This window comes from Carcharhinus amblyrhynchos, chromosome 1 (genome assembly GCF_965287045.1).
Source record: "Carcharhinus amblyrhynchos chromosome 1, sCarAmb.v2.hapA, whole genome shotgun sequence".
NCBI classification, from domain to species: Eukaryota; Metazoa; Chordata; class Chondrichthyes; order Carcharhiniformes; family Carcharhinidae; genus Carcharhinus; species Carcharhinus amblyrhynchos.
In genome coordinates this window covers 14740751-14755032 of record NC_137324.1, presented here as the reverse complement: position 1 = coordinate 14755032, position 14282 = coordinate 14740751, and the positions used below count along the sequence as shown (strand labels likewise).

The following is a 14282-nucleotide window of genomic DNA, read 5'->3' as shown; positions in this document are numbered from 1 at the left end:
ATCTTTTTTTTAAACCTTCCCTCTGTCTGCCTCTGCACTTGTTAGGACCAATTACAGCTTTAATATTTTGCACTTCTGATTGATCATTGTACTTTGTTTCTCTCTCCACAAATGCTGACAGGCAAACTGAGGATTTCCCGCATTTTCTGACATTTTTCAAATTTCTAGCAACTTCAGTAATTTTTTTTTGTGTAAGATGTATTAAACTAGTCTTGAATATTAAGTTTCAGTGAGGCATATGGATAGATACGTGGATAGGCAAGGTTTAGAGGGATATGGGCCAAATGCAGGCAAATGGGGTTCGCATTTTGGTTGGCCTGGATCAGTTTGAGCCAAAGGGTCTGTCTCCGTGCTGTAGATTCTATGATTTTATGAAATAAAGTATTGTTTTAAAACATCATAGATCAATATTGAAATAAACGTTCTTGGGTATTAATCTGCCAACTTCATTATATTTAAATTGCACATTATAACATTGCACACATTGCTGTTTATTCTCCATCAGACACTTGAACCTGGAGAAACTTTTTGAGGTTCAGTCTATACCTAAAGATGAACGCTGGAACCGTTTAAAAAGAGTTGGTGCTAACCTACCAGATTTTGACATGTAAGTGTTTCTTTTGTTATTGCCATATGAATTGCTGGCTATTGAATGATTTTCTTTTGCTCCCACCTTTTTCATGAATACTTCAGCTGCCTTTGATTCCCATTCTAGCTTAAGTGTTTCTGCCTCTTGGTAGTCTTCCATTAAATCCTAACTGTAGATCAAAATTCCCTGCAACTGTAAAATTTTAAGCTAAGAAATGATGCCTTATTGGAGAAGAAAGTAGCACAAACTTCTGTGTTTAAATTCTCTTTACAGAGATGTTTTCAGTATTGTTGTTCGACTAATATTATAATGAATTTACAGCAAGTGTTTGTGATCTCATTTTTGAAATACCTGTAAAGATTTGCATCTTAAGTGTGATAGCCAGGCTATCATATCTCAGCTTTAGATGCAATGATTGAACAAAGCAAATGGAAATTAAATCTGCTTCTAAATTGATTCCAGCTTTTTACAGCATTTTGCTGTCAGTAGTGTGAGCCATGAACCAGTGAGAAGATCTGATCTGTGCATATTATTACAGCCGCCGAAGGTAACCTCCTCATTCAGTGAAGACCAGACTAAGGTAATAAAACATGTTCTTTGTCTTTCAAAACCAATGCTTAAAATGTACTTATTATTTATTAGCAATTACAAAATTGTGAATGGATTTGAGTGAATACAGATAGTTAAATGCCCAGCTAATACCATCAGGACAGTATAAAAATAGTGATTAACCAGTGAGTTGATACTTGGGTTAATCGGTATTTGATTCATTGCCTTTCCACTTGTATTAATCTCTCTTAGAAGAGGTCTGCATAATTTTTAGCCAATTAAGCATTGGTATTAATATACCACAGCACATTAAAATATACATTAAATGTGATTAATGCACAAGATGCTAATTGTAAAATTACATCTCCTGGGCACAAGAATTAATGTATTTCATTTCCTGAGTCATGCAGAAGAATTAAAAAGCAGAAACTGCTGGTGCCAGAAATCTGAAATAAAAACACAATTCTGGAAATACACAGTAGGTCAGGCAGCATCTATGGAGAGAAACCGAATTAATGTTGCAGATGACACAAAGATGAGTGGGAAAGCAAATTGCGTGGAGGACACAAAGTCTGCAGAGAGATTTGGATAGGCTAAGTGAGTGGGCAAGGATCTGGCAGATGGAGTATAATGTTGGCAAGTTTGAAGTTATCCACTTTGGAAGGAATAATGGTAAAATAGACTGTTATTTAAATGGTGAAAAATTACAGCATGCTACTGTGCAGAGGGACCTGGGGGTCCTTGTGCCTGAATCACAAAAACTCAGTTTGCAGGTACAGCAGGTGATCAAGAAGGCAAATGGAATGTTGGCCTTTATTGCGAGAAGTATGGAGTGTAAAAGTAGGAAGCTCTTGCTGCAATTGTACAGGGGGCTGGTATTGTTCGTCCATTGTCATTAATGGTGTTGAGGTCCTCATCAGTCATTTTGAGGCTGGTTGCGGTGTGTCTGAAGATGACTGATCAGGCCAGTTCGGGCACGGAATGTCCTAGCACATATTGGACAGACTTGTGTAGACACTGTAGTTATTGCGCTGGTGGCTCTGGACTTGTGTAGCTCGCGCTTAAGTTGTGCTTCAGCAATACATCTTGCTTTGTGAGCTTGACAGCCTTTGTGGATGAGGCAGTGCCAGGTAGGGCAGTTTTGTGCCAGCGTTTCCCAGGTGGCCGTGTCAATGTCAAGCGACTTCAGGGAGGCCTTGAGTGTGTCTTTGAAACGTTCCTTCTGCCCTCCATGCGAGCGTCTTCATGCAGAGAGTTCCCCAAAAAGGAGCCGCTTGGGTATGCGCTCATCTGACATATGGATGACATGACCTGCCCACCAGGTCTGCACTCTCATCAGCAGTGTGTGGACTGATGGTAGACTTGGTCTAGAGAGAACTTCAGAACATAAGAAACAGGAGCAGGAGTAGGCCATCTAGCCCTTCGAGCCTGCCCCGCCATTCGATAACATCATGGCTGATCTGAAGTGAATCAGTTCCACTTTCCCACTTTCTCCCCATAACCCTTAATTCCCTTGTCTATCAGAAATCTATCTACCTGTAACTTAAATATATTCAGTGAGGTAGCCTCCACCACTTCAATGGGCAGAGGATTCCAGAGACTCACCACCCTTTGAGTGAAGAAGTTCCTCCTCAACTCCGATCTAAACTGCACCCCCCCCCCCACCTTATTTTGAGGCTGTGCCCTCTAGTTCTGCTATCCTTTCTAAGCGTGAAGAATCTCTGTACCTCTACCCTATCTAGCCCCTTCATTATCTTGTAAGTCTCTATAAGATCCCCCCTCAGCCTTCTAAACTCTAACGAGTACAGACCCAGTCTATTCAATCTGTCTTCATAAGCTAACCCCCTCATCTCCGGTATCAGCCTGGTGAACCTTCTCTGTACACCCTCCAAGGCTAATATATCCTTTTGCAAATACGGGGACCAAAACTGCACACAGTACTCCAGTTGTGGCCTTACCAGTGCCCTGTACGACTGCAGCAAGACCTCCCTGCTTTTATATTCTATCCCCCTTGCTATAAAAGCCAACATTCCATTCACTTTCTTGATCACCTGCTGCACCTGCAGACTGGGGTTTTGCGATTCATGCGCAAGGTCCCTCTGCACTGTAGCATGCTGCAGCTTTTCACCCTTTAAATAATAATCCCTCCTACTATTATTTCTGCCAAAGTGGATAACCTCACATTTGCTAACATTATACTCCACCTGCCAGGTCCTTGCCTACTCACTCAGCCTATCCAGATCTCTCTGCAGACTTTCCGTGCCCTCCATGCAATTCGCTTTTCCATTCATCTTCGTGTCATCAGCAAATTTTGTTACCCTACACTCAGCCCCCTCCTCCAGATTGTTTATGTATATGGTAAACAGTTGACACCCCAGCACTGATCCCTGCGGCACTCCACTGGTCACCATCTGCCAACCAGAAAAGCACCCATTGATTCCAACTCTGTTTCCTGTTAGATAACCAATCCTCAATCCACGCTAACACCTTATCCCCAACTCCGTGCACCCTAACCTTCTGCAGCAACCTTTTGTGAAGCACTTTATTGAACGCCTTCTGGAAATCTAAAAATACCACATCCACCGGTTCCCCTCTGTCTACCCAACTAGTCACATCCTCATAGAAATCCAATAAATTCGTTAAACGCGAGTTCCCCTTCACGAATCCGTGCTGCGTCTGCTTGATCAAACTGTTCTTTTCTAGGTATCTTGCTATTTCTTCTTTGATGACGGATTCTAGCATTTTTTCAACTATGGACATAAAGCTAACTGGCCTATAATTCCCTGCCTTTTGTCTGCTACCTTTTTTAAACAACGGCGTAACATTAGCTGTTTTCCAATCTTCTGGCACTTCGGTGTCTGGTACTTTGTCTTGCCATTGGATGCGTAATACTATGCGAAGACAAGTCTTGTGGAAATGATTGAGCTGTCTTGCATGCCTTCAAGACACAGTCCACGTTTCACAGGCATACAGGAGGGCTATAGACCTTCAGTTTTGTTGCTGGGCTGATTCCCTGACGTTCCCATACAGTGGAGCGCAGTCTACCAAAAGCCAAACTTGCCTTTGCTATTCTGCAGTTAACTTCTGTATCAGTAGTCACTGCTTGGGAGAGGGTGCTGCTAAGATAAGTAAACTGGTCCACCGCCTGTAGTTTCTGCCCTTTGGTTGTGATTATGGGTTCTGTGTATGGTGCATGAGGAGCAGACAGGTGCATGATTTTGGTCTTTTTAATGTTGATGGTGATTCCAAAGTTGTCACAAGCCATGGAAAATTTGTCCATACTGACTTGCATCTCTGGCTCTGAGCCACCTTTACAGGGCGCAGTCATTGGCAAAAAGGAAATCTCAGAACAGTCTGTTTCACTTCGGTAATAGCTTGAAGTCTCCTTAGGTTGAAGAGCTTCCCACCCACTCTATACTTGAGGCTGATTTCAGCAACACTGCCCAGGAAGGCTTCATTCAGCATGGCAGTAAACATCATGCTGAGCAGTGTGGGTGCGAGCACACAGCCCTGTTTGATGCCATTGGTGACTGGGAATGCCTCAGAGGATTCTCCGCCATGCAGTACTCTGGGCATCATGGAACTGGCGTACCATCTGAATGAATTTGGGGCAGGGTGGTGGGGGGGCGCGGGGGTGGCGGGCAGCCGAACTTTGACATGATCCTCCACAAGCCTTGTCAGCTGACTGTCGAAGACTTGCGCAAGGTCAGCAAAGGTTGTGTAGAGCTCGCGATTCTGCTCCTGACGCTTCTCCTGAAGTTTGCGCACAGCAAAAATCATGTCAGTAGTCCCACGACCTTTTGCGGAAGCCACACTGTGACTTGAAGCAGGTCCAGCTCCAGATGAGTGACCAGACGATTTAGCAGGACTCTTGCGAGGGTTTTTCCTGAAATGAAGAGCAGCGAGATTCCTCGGTGGTTGTCACATACTTGACAATTGCCCTTGCTCTTGTAGAGGTATACGATAGAAGCATCTTTAAGTTTCTGAGGAGTGGATCCTTGCTTCCAAAAGGACTGGAACAACTCGGGGAGCTTCTCTAAGTGCAGGACCAGCTGTTTTATAGATTTCTGCGGATATGGCATCTGCCCCTGGGGCTTTGCCACTGAATACCTGGCTGACAGCTTTTGTGACTTCGGCTACCACCGGTGGGTCATCCATGGCACTGTTGATATCAACCTGGGGAATCCTGTCTATTGTCTCAGCGTTAATAGATGACGGTCAGTTGAGGATGGCTTCAGATGTTCAGCCCATCTCTGTAGGATCTGGGTCTTCTCTGTCATGAGAGTTGTACCATCTATACTCAGGAGGGGGGAACTCCTGAGAGATTGAGGTCTTCATAGAAATGTTTCACGTCATTTCTGTCAGCGTATCCCTGTATTTCATCTGCCTTGGCACTCAGCCAGATATCCTGTATTTTATGCAGTTTATTCTGGACTGTCCTGCGAGCACTGGTAAAAGCATTTCCCTTGACAGCTGAAGATGGGTTGTTCTGACAGACCCAATGAAGATGGTGCTTTTCAACAAGTAGAGCCTGTATCTCCTCATCATTCTCATCAAACCAATCATGCTGCTTGCGTTTGGAGGGCCCGAGCATCCCTGAAGTGTTCCCAGTCGTCCTCAGTGCTGCCTGCGAGGTGTAGGTCAGCAAGCTTGATTTCTAAGTCTTCAGCCAGTGCTGAAGCTATGCTGGGGTTTTTTAGCTTGGCTGCATTGATCCTTTTCATAACCTTGCTTCCTTGTGGTTGCCTCTTGGGTCTGATGCGGAGCCTCATTTTGGAGACAATGAGCCTGTGATCTGTCCAGCAGTCAGCATCACACATGGCCTTGGTTACTCTGGCATCCTGCCTATCTTTTCTCATGACAGTGACATAGTCGATAAGACCTAGCGCTTAGAGTGGGGGTGCATCCAGGAGGTCGTCTTCTGGATAGGCAGATGAAAGGTTGTGTTGGTGATGATGAGTCGTGTGCTGCACAGGTCTTCGTTAAGAGTAGGCTGTTACTGTTATCCTTGGCCACTCCATGCCTCCCAGTGACTCCCTGCCAGATTGCAGAGTCACACCCTACTCTTGCATTGAAATCACCAAGCAAGATCAGCTTGTCAGTACTGCTCACTGCTGATCGTAGGGCATCTAGTTCTTAGAACTTGTCTTTCATCTTGTCTGGATTGTTCACAATGGGGGCATAGGAGCTGAACAGGGTGGCTTGACTTCTGTAGCGGAAGCTGTAATGTCATAAGCCGATCGTTCGTGCCCTTGGGTAGACTATCAAGTTTCTGAATAAGGTGACTCCTGACGGCGAATCTAACTCCAGCATCACAACGCTCATCGCTGCCACAACTGCTCCAGAAAAGAAGTGTATCCACCTCCAGTTTCAGTCAACTGACCTACGTTGACAAGACGAGTTTCGCTCAGGGCTGCAATGTCAATGCAAGCTCTCTGGAAACTAAGGCTGTTCTTGTCTCTGGTCTGTCCGCTGTAGGGTTGTCCAAAAGCGTGCGCACGTTCCAAGTGCCAATGGTGAGCGGTGTCACCTTGCGTTTTATTTTGTTCGACCACAAGATGGGATCCCCACCAGCCGTGGTAAACTGGCCAGGGTGTAGTGAAGCAGGCAATGTTTAGGGCACCTTTTCTAGTCCCTTCCTCATTGTACGGCGGTGAGCAGTGTGTTCCTGAAGAGGACTGCTCAGTCACCCAGGTAGACGTTGAGTTCCACTGCTGCTTCGGTCAGCGGAAAGTGACCATTAAACCTGAGCCAGCTGCATGCAGGTCGGTGACTACAACTCCCAGTGTATCCACACCTGCTGATTCGTCGCTCGCCCGTCGCCACAGGACTTCAAGGGTTGGACAGAACACATGATGATGGTGTTGAAACTAGCACTTGATTTGGATTAAAGCGAGGGAGAGTTGCGCAGTGTCAGCCTCACTCTCTCTTCCCAATTCCCATCTAGATCCAGTGGCAAGACAAAAGTTAAGACGGCTGGAGATGGGACTAGGCGCAGTGGATGACCAGGACGTCTTCTGTGACTTGTCCTGCTCTTCGCATTCCACGATGTTTGCAGAGACCGCCGCCTTGACCATTGGACCTTCCATTGGTTTCATCCGCTCAATCCGTCAGACTCTGTCTTCACATGCTGGGATAGACATCATCCTATCTCTGAGGGTTGAGACCTGTCGGCTATCCTCACCTGGTTTAGCTGGCTTGTCGAGGCCGTTGCCATTGTTGCATGCAAACAGCCACGGGGAGCCGCAGGTGAGAGCTGAGTGCTAGGTGGGGACAAAGGATGGACAAACCACCCTGAAAGGACGCGACATGTTCCCCCACCAAAGGTAGGGCACTGGCGACGCCGCAACTTGAGTACTGTGTGCAATTTTGGTCCCCTTATTTACGGAAGGATATATTGGCTTTGGAGGAGGTGCAGAGAAGGTTCACCAGGATGATTCTGGAGATGAGGGGGTTAGCTTATGAGGAGAGATCGAGTAGACTGCGCCTGTACTCGTTGGAGTTTAGAAGGCTGAGGGGAGATCTTGTAGAGACATATAAGATAATGAAGGGGCTAGACAGGGTAGAAGCAAAGAGATTATTTCCACTTAGAATGGAAACAAGAACTAGCAGGCACAGCCTCAAAATAGGGGGGAGTCAATTTAGAACAGAGTTGAGGAGAAACAACTTCTCCCAGAGGGTAATGAATCTTTGGAATTCTCTGATCATTGAAACAGTGGAGGCTACCTCGTCAAATGTGTTAAGTCACAGATTTTTGATCAGTAAGGGAATTAAGGGTTATGGGGAGCAGGTGGGTAAGTGGAACTGAACCACTATCAAATCAGCCATGATCTTATTGAATGGCAGGGCAGGCTCGTGGCGTTAGATGGCCTACTCCTGCTCCTATTTCTTATGTTCTTACATCAAGGACCTTTAATCAGAATCATGACCTGACTTGCATTATAAGTTGTAACTTGATTGATTACATACAACCGTGGAATCAGTGAATGGGTTAATATTGTGGAGGCATTTGCTTCTTCTCTGATACAGTGACTGAATCCTGGAAAATTCTGTTTTTACATTAGGATAACTTTGTTACAGAATTCAGCTTTTGGGAAATATAAATTGAAACCCTTTTGAAATATTCTGAGCTCATCTTCTTCAAGAGACTGACCTCCTGCTCCCTCATCTATTTCCATTGAACTGCTGGCCACCCGACTTCCCCTTCTGTTCCTCATGTTAGCCGATACTGCTAACTGTTCTTTCTTTTCTGATGTTGTACCACTCCTCTTTAAATCTGACCCTCTCCTTGGAAACTGAACATTGACTCTGCCATCCTTCCAAATCATGTTTCAACCTTCATTTCCTTTCTGAAGTCCTTAAAAGTGATATCCCCTCCCAAAACTATTTCTGTTGTTTCTAGAACTGCATGCATGAATTCATCCAATCGGATTTCTGCCAAAGTACCAAAACAGCTCTTATGAAAGTTACAAGAGACATCCTACATAACTATGACAGAAGGCTTGCCTTTCTCATCCTTCTTGTTTGAATGCTTTGGCAAAGTTCATCACACCATCTTCCTCCATTATTTCTCTACTGTCATCCAGCTAGATTGGACTACTCTCACCTGGTTCTATTGTTACCTAACTAATCAAAACCAGAGCATGATTTGCAATGGCCTTTCTTCCTGCTCCTGTCTCATTATCTCTGTGCCCCAAGGATTGGTGCTTGGCCCCCTTTCAATTTGCTATCTATATGCTGTCCTGGGGGGCATTATTCAAAAGTACAGCTTTAATTTTCACAGCTATACCTCTATCTCTCCTTCATCTTCCTTGACACCTTCACTGTCTCTGAGCTATCAGAGCACTTGTTCGACATTTTAAAACATTAATTTTATGAGGTGTGGCTATGCCAGTAGTTATTATGAATCTCTAGCTACCCTTCAAAAGGTGGTGGTGGTGAATTGTCTTCTTGAACTGCTGCAGTCCTTGAGATATATGTACACCCAAGGTGCTGTTAGGGATGGAATTCCAGTATTTTAAGCAGCAGCAGTGAAGGAACGGTGATATATTTCCAAGTCAGGATGGTGAGTGACATAAAGGGGAACTTCCAGGTGGTGGTGTTCCTAGGAACCTGCTGCTTTTGACCTTCTTGATAGTCATGGTTGTGGGTTTGGAAGGTGCTGTCTAAGGAGCCTTTGAGTTCCTGTAATGCATCTTGCAGATGGTACTACCATTGTTCATTGGGGCTGGAGAGATTGAAATATTTGTGGAAGTGGTAGCAATCAAGAGGACTACTTTGTCCTGGATGGTGTCAAGCTTCTTGAGTGTTGTTGGTGCTGCACTCAATTACATTTCTGACTTGTGCCACTTGTCAGCCTAAATCTGCATTTGGACATGACTCCTCAGGTATTGAAACAGTTCATGAATGGTGCTGAATATTATGCCATCACCTGCAAACATCCTCATTTCTCACGTTATGGAAGAAAGCTACGAGTAGGAAATGAGGAGAAATTTCCTTCAGTTGAATGTTGGGATAACAGAAACCATTTTTTTTTGGGTCACTGCTGCAAACATAATTCTCTTCCAAAGATTTGAGACTAAGTTATGCATTTGTAGACTTAGTGTTATAGTTTATTTATTAGTGGCACAAGTAGGCTTACATCAACACTGCAATGAAGTTATTGTGAAAATCCCCGAGTCGCCATGCTCTGGTTCCTGCTCAGGTACACTGAGGGAGAATTTAGCATAGCCAGTGCACCAAACGTGTACGTCTTTCAGATTGTGGGAGGAAACCTCACCACCTGAGGAATCCCATATAAACATGGAGAGACTCATGTGCACACTCCGCATTGATAGTGACCCAAGCTAGGAATCGAACCCAGGCCCCTGGCTCTGTGAGACGGCAGTGCAAACCATTGTGCCACTGTGCCGCACTGTTAGATATGACCTGTGATGTGATTCCAACCACACATTTGTACCACCACTGAAACTGCACTTCTCTACCTCCAAAACATTGTTCCTGCGTTGACCCATCTGCTGAAACACTCATTCATGCCTTCCTTACCTCCAGACATTAATAAACAATGCACTCATGGGTTGTCTATTACATTCACACTATAAACCTGTGGACATCTAGAACTCTGTTACTCATATGAAGTCGCATTAACCTACCACCTCCATGCTTGATGACCTCCCTGGTCAAGCAATATCTTCATTTTAAAATTCTCATCTTTGGATCCAAATCCTTCCATTACCTAGCCCTCCATCCTCACAACCCTTGGAGATCTGTGTGCTCCCTTAATCCTGGCCCCTTGTTTATTTCCAACTTGTACTTGTTTCTCCATTGGTGGTAATACCTTCAATTGCCTTTTTCTGTCTCTGCGTCTTGCTTTCCTCCTTTTAAGACCCACTCCATAAAATTCTCTTGACCAAGCTTTTGCTCGTTGGACTTGATGGATTTTTTGCTTTCAGTCATGGTGATTTTGGAGGCTGGGAGGGCATTGAATTGGGAGTGATCATGAGGGATTGATCCTGATCAAAGGGGGTCCTTTGTCAGCCTTCCTGCACCACCGACAAGTTAAGTTCTTAAATACAAACTTGTGCAGTTCCCCTTGTGGTCTTCTGGAAAGAGGTTCCTTGTTCAAAAGCATTTGGCACTCGTACAGTTGGATCAATATAAATACGTTGAGCTTGAGTGTTTTGTCTCAGCTTTGCAGGTTTCCAGTTGTAATCCAAAGGTAAACTTGTGATCTTTTTGTAAAAATAAATAGTCCAAGTGTTTAAGTAATGCAATGTCCTTCCAAATATTAAAGAAGAAATATAGTTTTGCAAGATACGATTCTAACAAATTCAGGGTACACTGATTTCAACCTGACCTGAAGAATTAATCCTTCAGACATGTTTACATTCATATTGTTGCCATGAGAGGATTGTAAAAATACAGGCATGTTTACAAGACTGAGTTACTGAATCAGATAACTCCAATTACATCTCTTGCAATGTTGTCTGGTGTTGCAGAAATTCCATTCCATTTACCTTCAGGCCAATTAGTTTGCAGTGACTAATTAAGTTACCTTCTCTTTTTATTATTTGGGATTGCTCAATTTTTAATTGTTAAGGGAACTGGTTACTTCAGTGCTTCCATGAATTCATGGCCTTGGCTGCAGTTGATAATTGCTGCCCTAACTAAACTTGAAAAAAAACCGTGTCTCCTTACTCAGACCATATCCCTCTATTCCCTACATATTCACATATTCAATGCTTGGGTTCTCTCTGGAGTTTAGGATGGAGGCTGCCTGAAACCCTGGAACATCACAGCAGTGATTTGGGGTGCATCTGCGAGTGGACATTCCAGATTAGGTGCCTTGGAGGGGATCCATCTTCCAGCCTCAGAATTCGTCCTGGAAATCAATCTTCATTTTCAGGTGGTTCGCCGCCTTTCTTCAGTAGTGTGTCAGAGAAGTTGGACGTAGATGACAGTGGTCCACACACCATCAAGGATAACCTCACATTTACCAACGTCATACATTATACTACATCTGCCATGCATTTGCCCACTCATTCGGCTTGGCCAGATCACATTGAAGCAGCTCTGCATCCTCCTCACAGCTTACCCTCTCACCAAGTTTGGTATTGTCTCCAAATCTGAAGATATTACATTTAGTTCCCTCATCTAAATCATTAATATATACAGTGAAATGCTGGAGTTCTAGCACCTATCTCTATGGTGCCTCATTAGTCACAGCCTGCCATTCGGAAAATTACTTATTTATTCCAACTCTTTATTTTGTTATTTGGCTTTTAATTTAAACAACTTCCAAGCGTTCCAGTTTAATCAGACAAACAAGAACAGTGGTCAATTCTTTAATTCATTCAACAATTCCTTTTTTTTTACTTAATACGTGCAACTCTAACTCTTTTATTGAACTTTAATTGTTTAAGTTGATGTTCAATTAAGAATTAATGTTCAGTTAAACTGTTCAGGAAAAGCCTTGGCCAAGAAATATTCCTGATGTAGAATCTATCTACTTGCTGAAGATTCCTTCAGGGCACTCTTCTTAGAATGATTAATCTAGAAAGTTGTTGTTGGCAAACAAGGGACTGCAATGCCTTTTATCTACAAATCCTTCAGTTGCTTCTAGAAGACTCTGTATCACCCAACCAATTGTGTAATCAGAAACCAATGAAATTACTTGTGAATGATGCCACTATGCTTACTTCAGATTGCATGTCTCACACAACAGATATAAAATTCAAGGCCACAATGTCTGCTCAAAAGTAAACAACTTCTCTTATTTAGTCAACACAGGAAGCTTCAGACCAGAATAACTTGTACGACCTGCATCTTATTTTAATTATAAATTGATCAAAAAATCCCAGCACGCTTACCTCTCAAGCAGAATAGCCATTTTAAAGTTCTATTGCCATTATTGTTGTGAAACCATTGTTGTAGTCGTTTTTTCTCCATCTATGGTTTCCTGTCTGCCAACCAGCTTTCTATTCATCTCAATATATTACCCCCACCCTCTTATGCTTTAACTTTGCATGCTAATCTCTTATGAGACCAAGCTCAAATAATTTAAGTTCAATAGGGAAAAGAAAAGGGTTGAGTTGAAATACTAAGTAAATAAATGGTGAAAAAGGAGACCAGAAGTCGATCTTTAATCAGTTTGGGTTATTTGCGAAGTGAGACATTCCAAACATATAGCTGCCAATTCTACAATGCACCACTAGTGTCAATAAGTTCTTTCTAAACTGCTTTTGAGTATATTGGTAAAAATAAGGCAGTTAAGAAATTAGCTAATAAATAAGTTAAAAGACCCTTAAAAGAGCTATGTTTTTCCTCTGTGCACAGATAATTATCCAATGAATGCTCCCCAACGTTCCTTAAGTTATATAATGAACTTGCGGTATTTTTTAAAAAATTTGGCCGCCTTCACAGTGCTTTGTAGAATGACCCAGCATTTTAGATCAGAAAAAGTATCATTTCTAACTATGGTTGTACGAAATAAAACTGCTGCCTTCTCTTTCTCATTTCCTGGTGTGCGACATCTGGTAATAAATCGGTAACGTGTCAAATCACTGGATTACGTGACATGCTAAATAATTCCACTGCTGTAAAATATTTTGCAGTAGATTTCTTTTGTATAAATGTTTGCTTGTTTATTGATTCCCAGAGTATCATTTAATTTTCCATATTGAAATTGACAATATCTGTAGTAGTATCTTATATAATTGGATTTCTTGGTGTTTGTTTTAGATGGCGATCACTATTATTGCAGGTCTACCTGGTAGTTATAAAGAAGATCTATGTACACATATTGTTAATCTCAATCAAGAACATGGAAGGTCAGTAAATTGAATAATTTACAATTAATTTTGTTTTGGAGTGAGTACGTCTTAGTAAAACAAGGTTTTTCTTAAAATGTAATAAATTAATGCTTTCTGTTCTTCTACCTTTCCCACACATAGTAGCTTGCATCCAACGTTAGTCGTCAGGGCAAGGTTAATGTTAGGCCAGTTACATGCTCCTTCACACCATAATTCCATATGTTCAAATGTGCGATTAAATAAATAGGGCCTAAAGCTGTCACTTACAGTCCTGAGAAGTACCCTGTCTGTCTCATCACCCTAGAAGGTAAGGTGTCCCAAACATTTGAGCAACAGATGAAGTTAGCTGTTGTAAGCTGCTATTATGCAGTAGCAGCACGAATGGTATTCCCTACTAGCAGGATGCTGCCATCAAGGCAAAAGGATGTTCTGCTGATCACACAGATGAGCAGTATAGTTTGAATTTCAGTGCCAGTGCGATACCAAGTACATAGGCCATATAGTGGACTGTATCAAGTTGCAAGTCCCTTGTTCACAACAGGCAAAGTACAAAACCATACATAATGAGCCCATCCTTCCAAAATTCAAATTATAAGCTGGAATTTTTCAGCTGTTCCCGCCAGTGGATCTCTCAGCTCTATCAATGGCGAGCCCCATCACAAGTCCCCAGCCAGCAGGGACATTGCATACAACGGAAAACTTTGTTAAAGTGCTGAGATCAAAGGATCCCGCCACTAACCAATGGGAGCTGCTGCTGCAAAACATGCCATGAGGGCGTGTAGAAAATCTGGCCCACAAAGTCCAACATTAGACATGATTCTGTGATTAGACTA

General features: G+C 43.0%; 1 protein-coding gene across 3 annotated transcripts in view; it reads left to right on the top strand.

Annotated features, from left to right (window-relative positions):
- dnaaf9 (dynein axonemal assembly factor 9) overlaps nt 1-14282 on the top strand; it is a 172253-nt gene that overhangs the window by 102007 nt on the left and 55964 nt on the right. For all 3 annotated transcript variants that reach the window (XM_080194312.1, XM_080194221.1, XM_080194405.1), the window contains 3 exons: nt 506-607; nt 1052-1169; nt 13379-13467. In XM_080194312.1, the coding sequence (XP_080050438.1) occupies nt 506-607; nt 1052-1169; nt 13379-13467 (309 nt within the window). The remainder of the gene's footprint in view (nt 1-505; nt 608-1051; nt 1170-13378; nt 13468-14282) is intronic.